The sequence below is a fragment of the Micromesistius poutassou genome, assembly GCF_964030765.1.
Source record: "Micromesistius poutassou genome assembly, chromosome: 3".
In the NCBI taxonomy this organism is placed as follows: Eukaryota; Metazoa; Chordata; class Actinopteri; order Gadiformes; family Gadidae; genus Micromesistius; species Micromesistius poutassou.
This window is the reverse complement of record NC_140273.1, coordinates 21,713,178-21,729,441: the sequence shown is the minus strand read 5'-3', so window position 1 is coordinate 21,729,441 and position 16,264 is coordinate 21,713,178. Positions and strand designations below refer to the sequence as shown.

Genomic DNA, 16,264 nt, shown 5'->3' with positions numbered 1-16,264 from the left:
TCAAAGACCTACAAAACCTCCACTGGTCTCTGTCAAACCCAGCACTGGTCTCTCCGTCAAACCCTCCACTGGTCTCTCAAAGACCTACAAACCCAGCGCTGGTTTCTCCGTCAAACCCTCCACTGGTCTCGTCTCTCAAAGACCTACAAAGCCACCGCTGGTCTCTGTCAAAACCTCCACTGGTCTCTCCTCTCTCAAAGACCTACAAACCCACCACTGGTCTCTCCTCTCTCAAAGACCTACAAACCCTCCACTGGTCTCTCCTCTCGTTTGGCTTTGTATTCCTTTGAGTATTGTCATTGTTTGTGTAAATACACAATCTAATAACTGAAAATAAAGGTGTGATCTTTAACCTGGTACTGGTCATCTTTGCAGGTCATGGGGCACTAAGTGTGAGCGGGGCAATTGTTGACTTTGCACGGGGCATTAAGTGTGAGAGGGGTTATCTTTAACCTTGCATGTGGCACTAAGTGTGAGGGGCAATCGTTGCCCTGGCATGGGGCACTAAGTGTGAGAGGGGCAATCTTTAACCTGGTACTGGGCACCACATGTGTGAGGGGAAATTTTTCTACTTCTACTTGGCTTGTATTACCTGAACATTTTAATTTTCAGCTATAGGAGGATGCTACTCTTCCTGAAACACCCTTGAGTGTCATTTGGTCGGATGTTTCTGATGACTCAAGTCTGTGGCCTAAATCAAAGAGGATAACAAAGTGGGTGTTCAATACAGCAAGAGCCTGGAGCGATCTAGCAGCTGGATCTCAATTCGAACTTCTACACACTGGACAGGATGACTTGAGTGTCATGCAGCTTGGACTGTAGTGTGACTGAATCATGCAAACAATGGGAAGCGACAATGGCTACTTGGTACAATGGATGATGGACTAACGGCATTCCGAATGGACAGAATCGGATGAGAAACCAACTAACTGAAGATGGAAGATGAAACATTCTGCAACGTGGCTTCCCTACCTAACCTCAACATGGACTGCTGGCAAGCCCTCTGGATCTCCTGTACTCCTGCCCTGAGATCCAAGTATTTCTCGGGCTGAATCGGAAACCATCTTGGAAACATCCCAACTAGCGTCCCTGTCGAGCTGCAGTTGTGCTCTTCAGAAGAGGTGAAGAAAGCCTCACTGGGGCTTCAAGGTCTATGAAGAGGCACGTTGAAATGTGCGCCATGATTCTCTCCTGTAAGAGCTGTTGTATTCTAGTCGCCGAGAGGGGGAGCCTCACAGCCTACCCTTTGGCATTTATCCTTGGGGAGCCCCTGTCACGGTCTTGACGGACGTTCCAGGTCATGTAACTGATGTCACGACAGCCTTTTGAAAACTTGGTTTCTCCTGAGGGGGAACCTCTACAGAACTGTAGGTGTCAGATGGCACAGTATCCCAGCATGCATCTCTGGTCACTCAGATCACACCCTGATCAGTAAGGCAACACTCATGCGATGTGCATGCGATGTTTTAGAGAGTAGTAAGGAAGTAGACAAAAGGCATGAGAACAGTTTGTTATTTTGTACTGTTGTCAGCCTTGTTTATGGGTGGGAATTATTTGCTAAATGGGGGATATGAAATGTATAGTCAATTATTTGTACATGAACCAACAGCAACAAACTACTAGATCTGCTCAAGGTAAGTCTGTTGGCTGTATTTTGCAACAAGACGACCAAAGCACCCCAAGATCTCCATCGTCGTTCCAGCTCAAGGTAAGGGGCTCCTGCGGGGGGGTTGGTAGTTAGATTCGAGACCGCGATGTGCATGGGTCTATAAAGATGCTGTCTGACTTCACAGGATCTCCTGGACCAGAGGCTGAGGACCAGCAGGTGACCAGATCCCACTGGACCAGGTATGGGTCACCAGGGTGGATAATAATAATTTATTATTATTATTATGTGGATGTGTCTAGTGCTTTTCTCGTACTTAATTATAATGTAGGGTAACTAGATCCCCTAGACCAGGAATGGGGCACCAGGCTGGACCAGAGGGTATCCAGATCCCCCTAGACCAGGAATGGGGCACCAGGCTGGACCAGAGGGTATCCAGATCCCCCTAGACCAGGAATGGGGCACCAGGCTGGACCAGAGGGTATCCAGATCCCCCTGGACCAGGAATGGGGCACCAGGCTGGACCGGAGGCTGTGGACCAGAGGGTAACCATAACCAAACACTTGACACCTGGAGGTTCTTTTTAATTATTTCAAACGATCGTAGAGGGTCTTCATTCGTTTTTCCTTCAGATTTTTCATTCTGTGAATTTTAGCCAAAGCTGTGATTTGAAGTAATTAAGGTCACATCAGCTGCTACTACTATAGTTTATCCAGCGTACATCAAGGTGGACACTAAAACGTAACAGCTGGTCACACTCACACTTGGTAACGTAACATCACCCTTTTAATGTGTGTTTGTATTGTGAACAGATTAAGCTGACGACCCACCAGGAGTGAGACGAGGACTACGATGGGACTGCTCAAGTCTTTGGAAGGTTAATACCAACAGGTCATGTCGATTACGCCTCATAGCGTAATCGACATGGGTAGCCTCATAGTGTAATCGACATTGGTAGCCTCATTGCATTGTTGGCCTATGGCTAGCAACATAGATTATGCTACGAGGCTAACGATTTGTGTTTTTCCTCTTGCAACATTTCAGTGACCCACTGACGGCGCCTCGTCGGAGCTGGACGGTGGAGACTTCAGATGCAACTTCTACCTCGCAGGACGTGACTTAAGTCACGGGTTGTCAAGGGTTCCTTGTTTCTCAAGGGTTCCTTCGCGGGTTCCTCATGGTTCAGTGTTAGGGACAGAGTTAGGGTCAGATGGTCTCACGATGAACCATTGTTTTTTTTAATCACATCCCAGAATTGTTTCACTGTGTGCACAGATGTTGAAATGTATACTGATGTTTTATGATATAAAATCATTTAAAATGACCTGGTTGTGTGGCTTGTTGTACGGTAGTTTTTATTATACACATGCATGTTACCCTAATGAGGTAAGGTTACCTCTCCCCTCCCCTATATCCTAACCTCCCATATCCTCTCCCAACCTCCCTCCCCTATACCCTAACCTCCCCCTCTATACCCTGACCTCTGTCCCCCCCCCCCATACACCCTTACCTCCCCCTCCCCTCCCCCCTCCTCTAACCCTAACCTCTCCCCTCCCCTATACCCTAACCGCCCGCCTCCCTTACCCTCACCCCCAACCTTACCCTAATCCTCACCCTTATCCCTAACCCTAAACCTAACCTTAACCATAGCAGCGAATATCAAGCCAGTAAAAGCACGTATGATGATATTAGCTAACTAGACAATCAGATGGACAGTGGCTATACAGTATAGCTAGTCTAGCTTTCCAACCCAATTTTGTGTAGCCCACCTTCGTGAAATGTGTGATAAACAGGAAAAGGTCCTGCCACACTTACCTGACAACTGGAATGGGGTATTTTTTGGGATTACTGTTGAACTACTGTGTTCACCCGGCTATGAACTGAGACTTGATAAATCATATCAATATATAACGTTTCTTTTCTCGCTATAGTGTAACACTATATAGTACCATTGATACACTTAATACTAACCATCATGAAACGTATAGCAATACTAACCCACTCTATATATCTCTCTTCCCCCTTACCTCACTTGTGAGGTAAACCATTACCAGTCATTAGCCATCCTTGTATTTGGCCCTCATCGCACCTGAAGTCCCATCCCTATGACTGCCCTACCATCGCCTATTGCTGTCCCCTTGACCGGATTCCTGGCCTGCGCTGCCTAGCGATCCACTACTGCCCTATGACAATTCCTAATCCCTATGACAATTCATCCCTACACTAGACTATTTGAACTTTCTGACACTAAATGGGATTCATGCATTATCATACTGGTAAGGTAACCATCCCACCTCTTTGTAACATACACCCCAGGTGGCTCTAAACACCATGTTCTATTCTCTACACCTAACTAACCTATTCATTTATCATGTATACAAACCTCACTGCCCTGTAACTGACCCTAGGCAGATGGGTCAGGCCCTCGGGTCGTGGATCTGCTCAAGGTTTCTTCCTATATGTATCTCCAATTCTAGGGAGTTTTTCCTCGCCCCTGCTACTCATGGGCTCTCTCTGAATGTTCAATACTCTGTAAAGCGCCGTGAGACGTGTAATGTTTTGGCACTCTATAAATAGAATTGAATGTTAACTTGTGTATAATTCCCAATTCGTATTGATATATTTGCACTTTTAATCTTGCTGAATTCTACAAGGCAAATATTAAGTTAAAACTTAGTTTCCCGGCCCCATTCGTCTTTGTAAGGAAATGTTCTATTTTGTCAAATTTTAGGGAAAGTATAAGACAATACTTTCTTAACAGTATAATTGGAACCATGAATAAGTCGTTCAAGTAACAATATTGAAATACTAACATTGTTGGGTAAGACAGAATTTGGTTTTATTCTGAATCCAGTGAAACAGATTGGTGGTTTTAGCTGATATAAAAACTTTCAGGTGTTTATTTATGTTTAAGTATTTGGCAGATGCTTTTATCCAAAGCGACATATATAACAAATACATATAAACCAATCACTCTAAACATAATTTAAGGGAAGAATGTAATACAAAATATCAATACAAAGTGTCAAGACAGAATAAACTCTGCTACTGCAGCAACAGAGATACAGTCTATAAGTCCCTAAGATATCTAATGTATTCATACATTGTTTATGTAGGATATACGTATATGTATATATAACCTAATCATATTGTTTCTTCTACTTAAAAATAGCTGACCGTTTTTTTCCCCTTCTCTGGGATTATATTCCCAGTTTTGATCTCTGACGGAAGTCTGGACGACTTATAGCATATAAGAATATTATATTACTGTTAAGCCAACTATGAATAATAAAACACGCCAAAACATGTCCTTTATCATAGCTACACGTATGACAAAAAACTGCGTGAAAATCAGTGGTATTCAGTGAGGTAAGATTAATTAAATGCGCTAACAGTTCATTGCTCCTGCCAAATGAATTACACTGAGTGGAGCGGATCACCACTCCAAGATGGCGGCCCCGCGTCTCGTCAGCGCCAGTAGGCAGTAGCGGTCGATGCTGCGTCTACTTATAAGATGTCTATGGGTAAGGGTAGGCGTCTTCTACTACGTTTAAACCTGCCCACTTCATCTATGTGTGATCCGTTGTTGCCCCCTTTTGACTATATCAAGTATTGCAGCTTTATTGCATGTGCTCAGTCTGCTCTCTGTGGCGCTGGCCGTTTCTCAATACCAAGTACGCGGACTTGGAAGTACGTACTTGGCAAGTCCGGACTTTCAAGTACGGACTTCCGAGAACGCGAGTACGCACCTGCAATTGGAACAGCAGCGGACTCGATGATGCATTCTGGGATATTTAACGGTCCCAAGTCCACACGAGTCACCTCCGATGCATCCTCGGTAGAACGGCCTCATCGAGAACGCATCGAGAACACTTCCGGGTTTTACGACAGTACTCGCGTTCTCGCGTACTTGGAATTGGAACAGTGCTTGGGCTACCACTGATGACGTTTATCGAGAACGCAAGTACACGAGAACACACGAGAACGCGAATTGAGAAACGGCCTATGTGAGGATATTACCTCTTAACTATTATATGTGCTCGGTGCTGCTCCCTGTGGCTATGTGAGGATATTACCTCTTAACTATTATATGTGCTCGATGCTGCTCCCTGTGGCTATGTGAGGATATTACCTCTTAACTATTATATGTGCTCGGTGCTGCTCCCTGTGGCTATGTGAGGATATCACGGTTGAAATGTGTCACAATATATAACAGTCACACACTTTCTTTTAAACCGTAACCACTTTCCTCAAGAGACTTTGTTTTTGCTTACAGACAGACCAACATTGTAATACTGGTTCAATAAACACATACATCTCAAGTAATACATGCATACAGGTAAATGCATGTGATATATGACAGCCATAGCTACATTATACAGAGTATAAAGTTGTTAAGTTTAGTGCATGGATGTCGGATCTAAACTTAAGTACATGAAGCACTGCATGTTGCATGGTGTTTGAAACACCATACATGAAATAAACTACTTCTGAGTGGTCTTACTATTTGTCTAATTTCTTCTTTCTTTCTTTCATATTCTAATAACCAGATAATGGGTTCAGGGAGATTTACTCCTGCCTCTAAATCAGACAAAATGATGTGTGTTCCAGATGCCCGAACCACCTCAACTGACCTTTCTAACCAGAGGAGCAGCGGCTCTAATCCGAGTACCTCATGGATGGTCAAGCTTTTCACCCTATCCCTAAGGGAGCCACCCTCCTGATCTCGTCCTTTCGGTCATCACCCATCCCTCCTGACCATAGGTGAGGATAGGAACGAAGATCCTTGCGATCCTTGCCAATCACAATGCTCTATACTACTGGACACACCTCTTGTGTCTCCCACTCCCGTGCACCATTAGCATACACTTATCCTTCCGCCCTGTATTTCCAGTATATTACAATGAAAAGACATAACACTAGAAATTTTGAAAAACACTAGAAATTTCACCGCATTTCCTGCAGAAAATGCTGTGAGTGCTGTAGTGCAAAGTGAGGTTGAAAATATGTTTTAGTAAAGTCACTTTGTGTGTGTGTGTGTTACTAGTAACTTGGAAAAGTATGTTATTGACCCTATTCCTTCACATCTCGTTTATCGAAGTAAGCTCACAGAATGAGGAGGTTTATAGCATTGGACTCTCAGCTTTCATATGGCATATCGTTTGTGTAAATAGCATGTGTTGCCAGATCGGATTGGCAATTTCTAGCCCAACTTTAGAAAACCGATAAATCATATACTTCTGCAATGGCAACTACACAAATACACACCTAAACTCTAACCTAATTATGACGTTATGTGGTATACAAGGAACCTCTCATCTATCTCTCACACACACAAACCTCATAAGGTCTGTGTAAAGAACACACTGACAGCAGCAGAAAATGGGTCTTCAATGAGATTACATTAATACACAACACACAAAATAGGCATGTAAAAGACCAATGGTGAGCACAATAGACACCTGAATGCGACCTAATTGACTCCATAACTCTTAAGTTACACACACACACACACACACATGCATGCGCAGGGTACACATGGTATGCAGGGACACGGCCACAGAAAATGTACGTTTGGTGGTACATGAGCTCAAATAAAACAACCCTCAAAACGGTCACTTCTGTCTGAAGTAGTGTCAGAGCACGGCTTCACCGTCCTCCGATTGACTTCCATTGTAAAAAAATTATATGTTAAAAGTAGACTAGATCTTAAAAAGTTTAAAATATTTAAAAAATCGGATTGAATTGTTGGAAGGCGATAGGTCCCAAAGAAAGAAAGAAAGAATTGAACTTAATAGTTGAGCTGCATGCAGCACTCACCTAATAAACATTGAGCAAAATGCTTAGTGCTTTTGATTGCACACATGTTAATCCTTAAATAAGCACAACGATTACACTGAACATGAGGGCTCCTGCTGCTCAAAATACATGATTTCATTTTGTAAGTCAGGCAGTCATACATGGTCAAAAGCACTTTACATGGTTTGGTCTTCAATAATAAATAATAACTTGATCTAAGCACCATGGTTTGAGGAAAATACAGAATGTAGGGTTTCATTTGTTTTACAAAAAACAAAGTAGCTTTATTCATTTTTCATTGTGCGGATGATTTAAAAATAAAGCTGCATTCACAAAAATAGCAGAACTTGAATCATTCATCCGGTGACAAAACTAATTGGTATGATATAACCATTAACATTTTTAGAGTTTTAGAGTTTACCAGTTTTATAATTAGTGTGTAAATACCTAAAAAGGAACCAGATGTCAGCATTATTCTATCTTCTCCATTGGTGACATAACCAATGATGACCGAATGGACCAGAGCAATGTTTTTTTCACATGTACAGTGGACCACTGACTTGCTTGACTTTGGGGGCTTCTCATTTTCTAATTAATTTAACCATTGTAACTCACTATTTTTTTTAAACTATTTTCTGGTACTTCAAGCTTGTGTCCTCAAAGCACCACCTCCCTCTCCATGTTCTCCCTCTCCAAAGCCCATCCAAGCATGCATTAATGCGCTTAGAGGTTGAAAGTCTCGTGTAGTCTTGGAGTTTGGCTGTTCGGCTGTGATTGGCCAGAAGGAACCACACCCACTGGAAAATCCTGAGAATGGGATCTCTCCGATCTCTGAACCAAGGTCACTCTAGCCTTCTGATTAGTGTCTACCCACAATCATGTATCTCACATTTCAAACAAATATTGCACATTGTAGCTGTAATATATGACAAATATTAAAATCTAAAAAGTAAATAAGTCAAAGAAGTAAGTAACAAGTAACAAAGAAGTAAGAATAATTGTATTGTCGGCTCTCATAAGACTCATAAAATCATTGTTCTACCAAATAAAGTTTTAGTTGCCAACTTCATCATCACAACCTGCTTGGTGACTTGTCCTCCTTGGACGGGTGGAAGGTGTGGTTGGAACAGTTTACATAGGATTCTCCCTGGGGGGGTCCCCCGTTGATACAACAAATACACAAACATACAATAACAATAGGTGTGTGTGTGTGTGTGTGTGTGTGTGTGTGTGTGTGTGTGTGTGTGTGTGAGATACTAAGATATGAGACATTGTATGTAAGTGATATAAATATATTTTCTTATATATTCCATACTGCCTTAGATTTAACACGCTTCTGTTATGAGCAAAGAGGAAAAGCCTGGAAAAGTTTGGTAATACTCAGATCAAACAATGAGTGTTAATCCTTCATTGTCTTATCAGGAATGTGCGTCAGTGCGTTCTGTATTGATCCGTCCCTGTTGGGGCCCACTGGTCAGCTAGCTTCACCTCCAACGTCATCATCGAGTGACGGACCAACCAATCCTGAGCCCTGCTTCCTGAAGCCCGTCACACATCGGGTTCATACTGCCACCTCCTCCTGTTTAGGTCTTACATATATGACATATGTGACCAAATATGACTTAAATTAATAGTTAAAATGCAATTACACACAAAATTGATTAAAAAAAAATAAGAGAAATGGCCCATCAGAAAAATAAAACTGCAGATTGACCTTAACATAAAGGCTAATGAGAAAAGACAAAAGACTGATAATATTAGTTTGAGTCTTTTGGAACATGTTGATGATGTGGTCGCCCAGCAATATATCAACTGGTCATTCTTACATAGTGACATGTCTTCAATATGCGATTGTCAACGTGTGTACACACATACATATATACATGAATAACATGTATGCTAAATCATGTGTTCAGAATGTACTAGTTTGTGCGACTTTGTCCCTTTGTGTTTCACTTCTAGAGGTTCTCATTCGTTTTTGCAATTAAATCTTTCTAGTGTACGCCAAATTGTTTGTGTGTATTGTGTGTATATATATATATATATATATACAGTATACACATATACATACATATATACAGTATACACATATATATATATATATATATACATATAAACAGTATATCTAGATTACAATATATTTCAAGATTAAGTTTGGAATACAATATTTAAGCAAGCATTTATGTAATGTTATGTTACGTGTGTGTGTGTGTGTGTGTGTGTGTGTGTGTGTGTGTGTGTGTGTGTGTGTGTGTGTGTGTGTGTGTGTGTGTGTGTGTGTGTGTGTGTGTGTGTTCTCGGGTCATTTCCTCTTGTGGCTGCTGCTGTGTTTCCCCTGGCTGTCCTTCTCCGTCCCCAGACACTTCACCCCCTCCTGCAGCATGGGGGTCCCGTGGTGGGGGTCTGCACGAGGGCACAACAAGGAGGAGATGAGGTGCACACCCGGACAAAGGGACAGGAGGATTGTGCTCACTCATTGGAGGGTAGCTACGCAACTCGACTCGTTGTGTATGTCAGTTGCTATGGAAGGTGAGACATGAGATGCTTGTGAGATGTGATGCGAGCGTTATTCTACTGTCTGTTCAACAGCACTTGACAAACAAAAACAAAAATAAAAAGGAAGCGTCTACAAGTGGAGAAATGCTGTGCAAATGGTTGCTGTATTTAACCCGTTATAAGGCAGAGAACTACTAACGTAAAGGTTGGGTTATAGCAGTTATCAATACAGCCAGTGGTCGATGCGTGGTCTTTAACAGAAGAGGTGAGGTGCATGATAAGCAGGCTTTGTGCAACATGCTGGAGCTCTGCTGAAACCAGTTAGCTGCAGAGTATTGAGCCTTGACCAACATTGACGTTTAAGTAATAAGACAGCCTAAAACACTATGAATTTGGGAAAGACAGTCTATTGGTGACGTACAGAGCACCCAGGTCCTGTTTTCAGATATGATATTTGAAGTTAGTCACTGGCTGTCGTGTCAGGTTCACGTTCTCCAGTCTGCTGTTGTCCTACGTTACCCAGAGTGACTTTCACCTCTCAACATCAGGAGGCAACATTCTATCAGATGTACGTTTATTCATTGAACACTTGGATCAAATGTGCTTTAACGATACGTATAACAGGCTTTATCAATCTTTGTGAAAGCTCCACATATACAATATCCCACACGGGCGATCGAATTTGACCAACAGCCACGGGATCAGAGGTGACTTGGCTGGGAGAGCTAGCCTGGCAACGCTAGCTCCAGCTCAGCCACTGGAGGATCCTACAACACGCAACGGCAGTTGGTTGTTGATGGATCAATGTTGTACCCCTCGTTTTGGGGAAAAACTGGCGTGCAGCTATTGCTGAGGTCTGCAACTTTATGCTAAAAGAAAAATCACGGGAAAAAAGGGAAATGACGTGGTGAATCACTGCCTGACGGACCGGACGCTACAGCTGCCATTTCTTGGCTCCCCGCTGCCAGGTCCATCCCAAATCTCTCTCTACGAGGTCAGAGGTCACGCCCCGGCAGCTGTACGGAGATTGACGGCCACGCACCGAGCCTACAAAGCCAAAATTAATTTGGGATTTACGAGGTCGCTGGCCTTGCAAAAATGTGTGTCTCTCATTAAATAACAAAATTCCCACCAAAGTAACATTGCAAAAAGGTAATATGCAGCGAATCTGAGACCGATGAAACTACAGCGATCTGAAGACTCTCCTATAAAAACCCATTATAACTACTGCAGCAATGTCTCTGTGTGACATACTAGCGTCTACATAAAGCTCATTTAGCCGCTGCATGAGTGAAGTTCTGTACACCCGGTGAATTGTGTATCAAAGTGTAGGCTGTGTTATTCCTGTAAACTAAGTAGACAATGGAAAACTAAAGAATACATACTATGGAAGTTGCATCCTTTTGGAATCAAGCTGAATAAGTCACTGGTGATGTTTTATTATTATATTTGATATATATGTATATATGTAGTATTTTCACGTTTTACAAAAGGCTACTACAATATGGATCATAGGTTTCATTTGCATTTTTATATGCAAATATATATTTCATATGCGCACTGGCACTGAGGCCCTCTCAGAGGGACTGACTCATGTCGTAGTTGCACAGTTCATGTAGGCAGCCTATATATATTTATATGTGTATATTTTATGTATATGGATAATTAACATATTATGTATATTTTGTAGATAAGATTTGTCAAATACCTACCTGCTACATGTGCTGTGTCCCACGGCACGCAGCCTATATCCCCCCTATGTGGAACATGTCTACATTGTGTGCGTATGTGTGTGTGTGTGTATGTCTGAGTGTGTGTATGTCTGTATGTGTGTGTGTGTGTGTATGTCTGAGTGTGTGTATGTCTATGTGTGTGTGTGTATGTCTGAGTGTGTGTATGTCTGTGTATGTGTGTGTGTGTGTGTATGTCTGATTGTGTGTATGTGTGTGTGTGTGTGTGTGTGTGTGTGTATGTGTGTGTGTGTGTGTGTGTCTGATTGTGTGTATGTCTGTGTATGTGTGTGTGTATGTCTGAGTTTGTGTATGTCTGCGTATGTGTGTGTGTGTGTCTGAGTGTGTGTATGTCTGTGTATGTGTGTGTGTGTATGTCTGAGTGTGTGTATGTCTGTGTATGTGTGTGTATGTCTGAGTGTGTGTATGTCTGTATGTGTGTGTGTGTATATGTCTGAGTGTGTGTATGTCTGTGTATGTGTGTGTGTGTGTGTGTATGTCTGATTGTGTGTATGTGTGTGTGTGTATGTCTGATTGTGTGTATGTCTGTGTATGTGTGTGTGTGTGTGTGTGTGTATGTCTGATTGTGTGTATGTGTGTGTGTGTATGTCTGATTGTGTGTATGTCTGTGTATGTGTGTGTGTGTGTGTATGTCTGAGTGTGTGTATGTCTGCGTATGTGTGTGTGTGTATATGTCTGAGTGTGTGTATGTCTGTGTATGTGTGTGTGTGTGTGTGTATGTCTGATTGTGTGTATGTGTGTGTGTGTATGTCTGATTGTGTGTATGTCTGTGTATGTGTGTGTGTATGTCTGAGTGTGTGTATGTCTGTGTATGTGTGTGTGTGTGTCTGAGTGTGTGTATGTCTGTGTATGTGTGTGTGTGTGTCTGATTGTATGTCTGTTGTCTACTGTCTGAGGGAGGGTCCACCCTACCGCAGTCTAATCCCTGGTATGTGTGCGTACTTGGCCAATAAAGCTGATTCTGATTCTGAGGAACGTTAAACCCCAGGGTACCAGGGGCCCCAGGGTACCAGGGGCCCCAGGATACCAGGGTACCAGGGGCCCCAGGATACCAGGTTGTCCCAGGGAGGGTGTACCCACCCATGACCCGGGCCTGCAGGCGGACCTTCACACACGTGTCCTTCCTGCCTTTGGTCACCAGGGTGATGTCCTCCTGCAGAACGCCCTCCTGCCGGGTCCGGTACTCACACGTCACCTTGACGCCCCCTGGGGAGAGAGAGAGAGAGGCCGGGAGACGGAGGACGGAGCGGTGACCACGGACGCCAGCCCCTGATCATCACGTGTGTGGGTTTGAAAGTATAAAAGATGTGGAGTCTGAGGCGCACTGTGTTGAGCGATACTTGGATTTTCATGATATGACATCACTGGACATCACAAGGAAAATCAAAGTTATTTATAATTAACTCCAGAGAGACAGGCAGACGGACGGTGTGTGTGTGTGTGTGTGTGTGTGTGTGTGTGTGTGTGTGTGTGTGTGTGTGTGTGTGTGTGTGTGTGTGTGTAATCAGAGCTGTCCTATTGATTTTTGAAGCCTCCCTTGTCAGCTCAGGCTCATGATATCAGTACTGATCTGCCCTTTGTTTCTTGGACTGACTGCATCAAGTCCTTCCTGTCATTCTTCCGAGGCGACAACCTTGGTCTTGGTTTCTTTTGTATACGTTGCTATTGACATTCAAACAATTAGGAGATTTGAGGTTTGTGAGATTGCAATGCAATGTAAATGATAATGATTAAATTAACTTCCGTGTACATTTGTGAATTATAATTACACAGTAAATGTTCCTTCCATGAATGTACAACATAAATGTTTTTCTGTTATGATTTAACATCATATAATCTCACTAGAAGGTGGAGAAGTCATTCATTTTTTCACCTGCTTGCTTTTGTTTCTACAACAGAACAACTGTTACTGTGGTGCAGTGGTGGGCCGCTCTGAGCTTAATCCTCTTTTGGGCGGAGATTAAAATGTTATGGCTTCAGTGCGGACGGAACAATATTCATTTGAATTTGAAGCCCTTAAGCTCCTGCCCTTTGGTGTCAGTAGCATTAGGCTATCAGCGTTTGGCTGTTTGTAGCATGGCTGGCTTTGGGGCCAAATGTTTTGGTGTTCTTGTGGCTAGTAACCTGAGTGATAATAGCTTCAGTGCTAGTAACTTTGGAGCTAGTAGTTCAGTGCTAGTAACCTTGGAGCTAATAGGTAAATCTTTAGCAACTTTAGAGCTAATAAGATAAGATAACAACTCCTTAATAGCTTCAGTGTTAGTAACTTTGGAACTAACAGCTTCAGTGTTAGTAACGTTAGACGTTGGCCGTTTCTCAATTTGCGTTCTCGTGTGTTCTCGTGTACTTGCGTTCTTGATAAACGTCATCAGTGGTAGCCCAAGCACTGTTCCAATTCCAAGTACGCGAGAACGCGAGTACTGTCGTAAAACCCGGAAGTGTTCTCGATGCGTTCTCGATGAGGCCGTTCTACCGAGGATGCATCGGAGGTGACTCGTGTGTACTTGGGGCTGTTAAATATCCCAGAATGCATCATCGAGTTCGCTGCTGTTCCAATTGCAGAGTGCGTACTCGCGTTCTCGGAAGTCTGTACTTGAAAGTCCGGACTTGCCAAGTACGTACTTCCAAGTCCGCGAGAACGTAGTCCGCGTACTTGGTATTGAGAAACGGCCGTTGTGTATTGGAGGGGCTGGAGTCACAGTCCTACCTTCCAGTGTGGAGGTGATGCAGTGGACTCTGAGGCTGCTGTGTGCGGCAGGAGGCAGCGAGCAGAGCTCCATGCCCACGGTCTGGACGTCCGGCACGGTGAAGACCACCTCGTAGCGGTGGTGACTCCTCAGGAACCCGGCCTGGGACGGGTGACATTCGGTCAACGGTAAAGACTAGTAAATAAATAGAGAAACACGTCTAAACAATAACAGTTACAAAGTAGATGCAAAAAGAAAATGTCAACATTACAGACACGTGTGTGTGTGTGTGTGTGTGTGTGTGTGTGTGTGTGTGTGTGTGTGTGTGTGTGTGTGTGTGTGTGTGTGTGTGTGTGTGTGTGTGTGTGTGTGTGTGTGTGTTTCGTGTTGGCGTACACTAGGGTGAACTCGGACACACCTTGACCAGGAAGCTGCCGTCCTTCTCTGGGATGGCCGTGATGGTCGCCGGGGAGGTCTGGTCGTCGCGGCGCGTAGGAGAGCCTGGGGGCTCGTTGTCGTCGGGGAAACGCACCCCACCCCCTTTACTGGAGGTGGACCCTTGTGACGGGTGGGACAGGGGAACACACACACACACGCGACTAAAGCTCAACACGGCCAACAACTAAACAAAAACATCCCCTCCCTAACGTCTCCCTCCCTAAATACCGCCGCCATTCGGAGGGTGCATGACTGCCAATCAGGGAGGAGATACAGAAGTACAGAACAGAGCTGGGAGCCAATAGCTCTGAAGTCATCAGCTTCAAACCGGAATTCAAACATCTGGGTCTGGTGTTTCAAGTGGTTCTTTTGACACGTATGTTGTCAAATATGCGGGACGGCAAGTAAACTGTAAACGCCGTGTCTCTCCCCATGGCTCCTATCACAACCTTTAAGTTTCTTTCAAACGTGTGTGGAAACACACACATACACACGCACACACATGCACACACACACACACACACACATCCATAGGAACACACACACACACACACACAGATATCCTCCCAGTTCCTCACAGAGGCAGACAGATGGGGACCAACCTTTCCTGCCTGTTGCCATGGCGCTCTGGTTATGAATCAGGAAGTGTTGGATCCGTGGCGAGTGAAGTCATCACATCACTGTCATGTTAGGAGGGAGGGAGGGAGGGAGGGAGGGAGGGGGGGAGGGAGGGAGAAAGAGAGAGGTATGGCCTTATATGGCAGACAAATCTGGGGTCCACTCAGCAAACATTTTGACACTTTGAACAAACGGCCAATTGAATTATTGCATTTTCATATTTTGTTCAATCCCTCCAGCACAAAGCACTAAAAGCACTAAAATACCAGGGCACCAACCCGGAAGAAAGTCCCGCTCCCAGCTGGTGCAGGTCCAGGTCAGCTCACCACACCCTGGCCAGAACGAGGCGTCTCCAAACAGAAAGATGATTCATCACACATTGGACAGACACCAGAACCCCGTCCCACCCCATCGGCCCCGAGCCGCCAGACACACCAGCAGAGACGCAGCGCACCGCGTCTGCCTTCACACCCAGGGGGAGACACCAGCTCAGACAGACCGGTACACAGACAGACAGACCGGTCCACAGACAGACAGACCGGTCCACAGACAGACAGACCGGTCCACAGACAGACAGACCGGTCCACAGACAGACAGACCGGTACACAGACAGACAGACCAGTACACATTAGACCGGTCCACAGACAGACAGACCAGTACACAGACAGACCGGTCCAGACCGGGCTGGGTGTACTGTTACTGTTCAGATGGTGTTTTACTCTGCTCATACTTCTGTATACCTGTTAGGGTTGACGGGTACTGCCTTGTCTCCTGGAACATTACTTGTTTCATTGTGTTACTTCTGTCATTGCTACTGTTTTGCTTTGGCAATAATAAGGAATGCCTTTTTCATGCCAATAAAGCCCTTA

At 44.2% G+C, this 16,264-nt stretch overlaps 1 protein-coding gene and 1 long non-coding RNA gene across 2 annotated transcripts; one reads left to right on the top strand and one right to left on the bottom strand.

Moving 5' to 3' along the window:
- Positions 1-2,445: 2,445 nt before the first annotated feature.
- LOC311340414 lies at positions 2,446-2,930 on the top strand. The gene is made up of 2 exons (XR_014633259.1): positions 2,446-2,483; positions 2,651-2,930. It is a non-coding gene; the product is annotated as an uncharacterized lncRNA (long non-coding RNA).
- A 6,777-nt stretch (positions 2,931-9,707) lies between these two features.
- On the bottom strand, positions 9,708-16,204 carry LOC311340433 (adipose-secreted signaling protein-like; the record flags this gene model as incomplete). The annotated part of the gene is made up of 6 exons (XM_084465331.1): positions 9,708-9,808; positions 12,733-12,858; positions 14,360-14,501; positions 14,758-14,897; positions 15,774-15,858; positions 16,196-16,204. The coding sequence occupies 6 exons, from the start codon at positions 16,202-16,204 to the stop codon at positions 9,708-9,710; spliced, it is 603 nt and encodes a 200-aa protein (XP_084321457.1).
- Between the last annotated feature and the right edge of the window lie 60 nt (positions 16,205-16,264).